Source organism: Cucurbita moschata, unplaced genomic scaffold (assembly GCF_002738365.1).
Source record: "Cucurbita moschata cultivar Rifu unplaced genomic scaffold, Cmos_1.0 Cmo_Scf00014, whole genome shotgun sequence".
Lineage (NCBI taxonomy): Eukaryota > Viridiplantae > Streptophyta > Magnoliopsida > Cucurbitales > Cucurbitaceae > Cucurbita > Cucurbita moschata.
The window spans coordinates 3,373,384-3,374,798 of NW_019268530.1; the positions used below are offsets into that span (position 1 = coordinate 3,373,384).

Consider the following 1,415-nt stretch of genomic DNA (forward strand, 5'->3'; position numbering starts at 1 on the left):
TTTTTTTTTTTTTTTTTTTTTTGCTGATTCAAGCCCTGTTTATAGAATCAGAGGCGGAAGCAGAACCAGCAGTTTATAAAGCAAAAAGGTTCAGCCGCCATAATGGCCAAGCAAGCTCAAGGAAGCTCATCCCAAGGCAATTCAGGGGGGAAACCAGGAGGGTTATCAGGGACTGGTGTTTTCTTGCCCCGCCATGTGAACTACAACCGCTCAGCCCCATCTCCTCAGCCACCACAGCCACCAAAGAAAACAGGTAAACTCCATTTTCATTCGATAGCTAGCTAATTTTTACATCGTTTTCTAAGTGGGTTAATTAGCTAACACCATTAGTTGAGACTTTCCCATCAATGAATTGCCATTCCAACCATTCCTCGTGAGGCATCTTGGACTCTTCCTCATACCCCTGTTTTTCCTGATTCATAGAGATTCCGTGCCCTTCCAAACACCCTCTGAATCTATCAAATCTTTAACCATTCACGGTTGGTCCAATCAAATTTGTCCGCTTCTTTGGTGGAATCTCCATCCATCTCCTTAAAACCAGACCGCTTTGTGGTCAAAAGGAGCTGAATGAAAACGACACCCGTCTGAATCTTAAACAACTTGCATAGCCCACTATGGTCTAATTCTTTAATGGGTAGATAGATATGCGTGTCTTCCTCTACAAGGAAAAAAACACTAACGAATTTACCATTTCCTACCTTTCCCCATGTCAGGCTCCTCCACTGTTCTCATACCCGTGAGAGTCTTACAAGCCTTACAACTTCACTACAACAGAATGGACGACGAGACAAGACAAAAAATCACAGGCTTCACAGCACTTAGAGGTAATTTTCCAATTTCCACCACAAAATTCTCTCTATGGCATTTTCACAAACAGTTAATGTGCATTCCACAAACACTTCGCAATTTCCCCTCTTTTGTCTCAATTCGATCTGGGTGATTCTCCTTTTCATCTAAGAACATACTCCTATTTGCTAATATGAACAGAAGCAGCAGCGGGTGTGAGAATAGCTACACAAACCGTTAAGAAAAGCCAACCGGTAGCGGCGGCGGCGGCAGCAGAAGCAGCAACAAGCCAAACCGACATAGACCTTCCGCACGAATGGACATATTAATTGCTTTAAACAACTGGCGAGGGGCCATTTCGTCTCTGGAGCACAAATCTGAATCTTTTTGGCAGTTTTCTAGAGAACATGCAGCTGATGTTTATGGAATGGTAATAAATGCCCCAAATGGACGGAGAAGAAGACGAAATGAAATTACGAGTGGTGAAACGCCGTCGTTTTCTTTACTGTCTCAGGGGCAAAAACGTAAATAATGTTTGGCAAAAATGGGATTTGCTTAGATGAAGTCCTTTTGTAATAATTTTGAAGCAAGGTTGTACCTCTTCAATAATTTTTTAAATAATTAAATTA

The 1,415-nt window shown here is 42.0% G+C and overlaps 1 protein-coding gene across 1 annotated transcript in view; it reads left to right on the forward strand.

The window, feature by feature from the left end:
• LOC111452251 overlaps positions 1 to 1,415 on the forward strand; it is a 3,892-nt gene extending 2,477 nt beyond the window's left edge. The window contains exons 3-5 of the mRNA XM_023092861.1: positions 46 to 253; positions 714 to 824; positions 988 to 1,415. Of these exons, the coding sequence (XP_022948629.1) occupies positions 46 to 253; positions 714 to 824; positions 988 to 1,115 (447 nt within the window). The 3' untranslated portion in view covers positions 1,116 to 1,415. The remainder of the gene's footprint in view (positions 1 to 45; positions 254 to 713; positions 825 to 987) is intronic.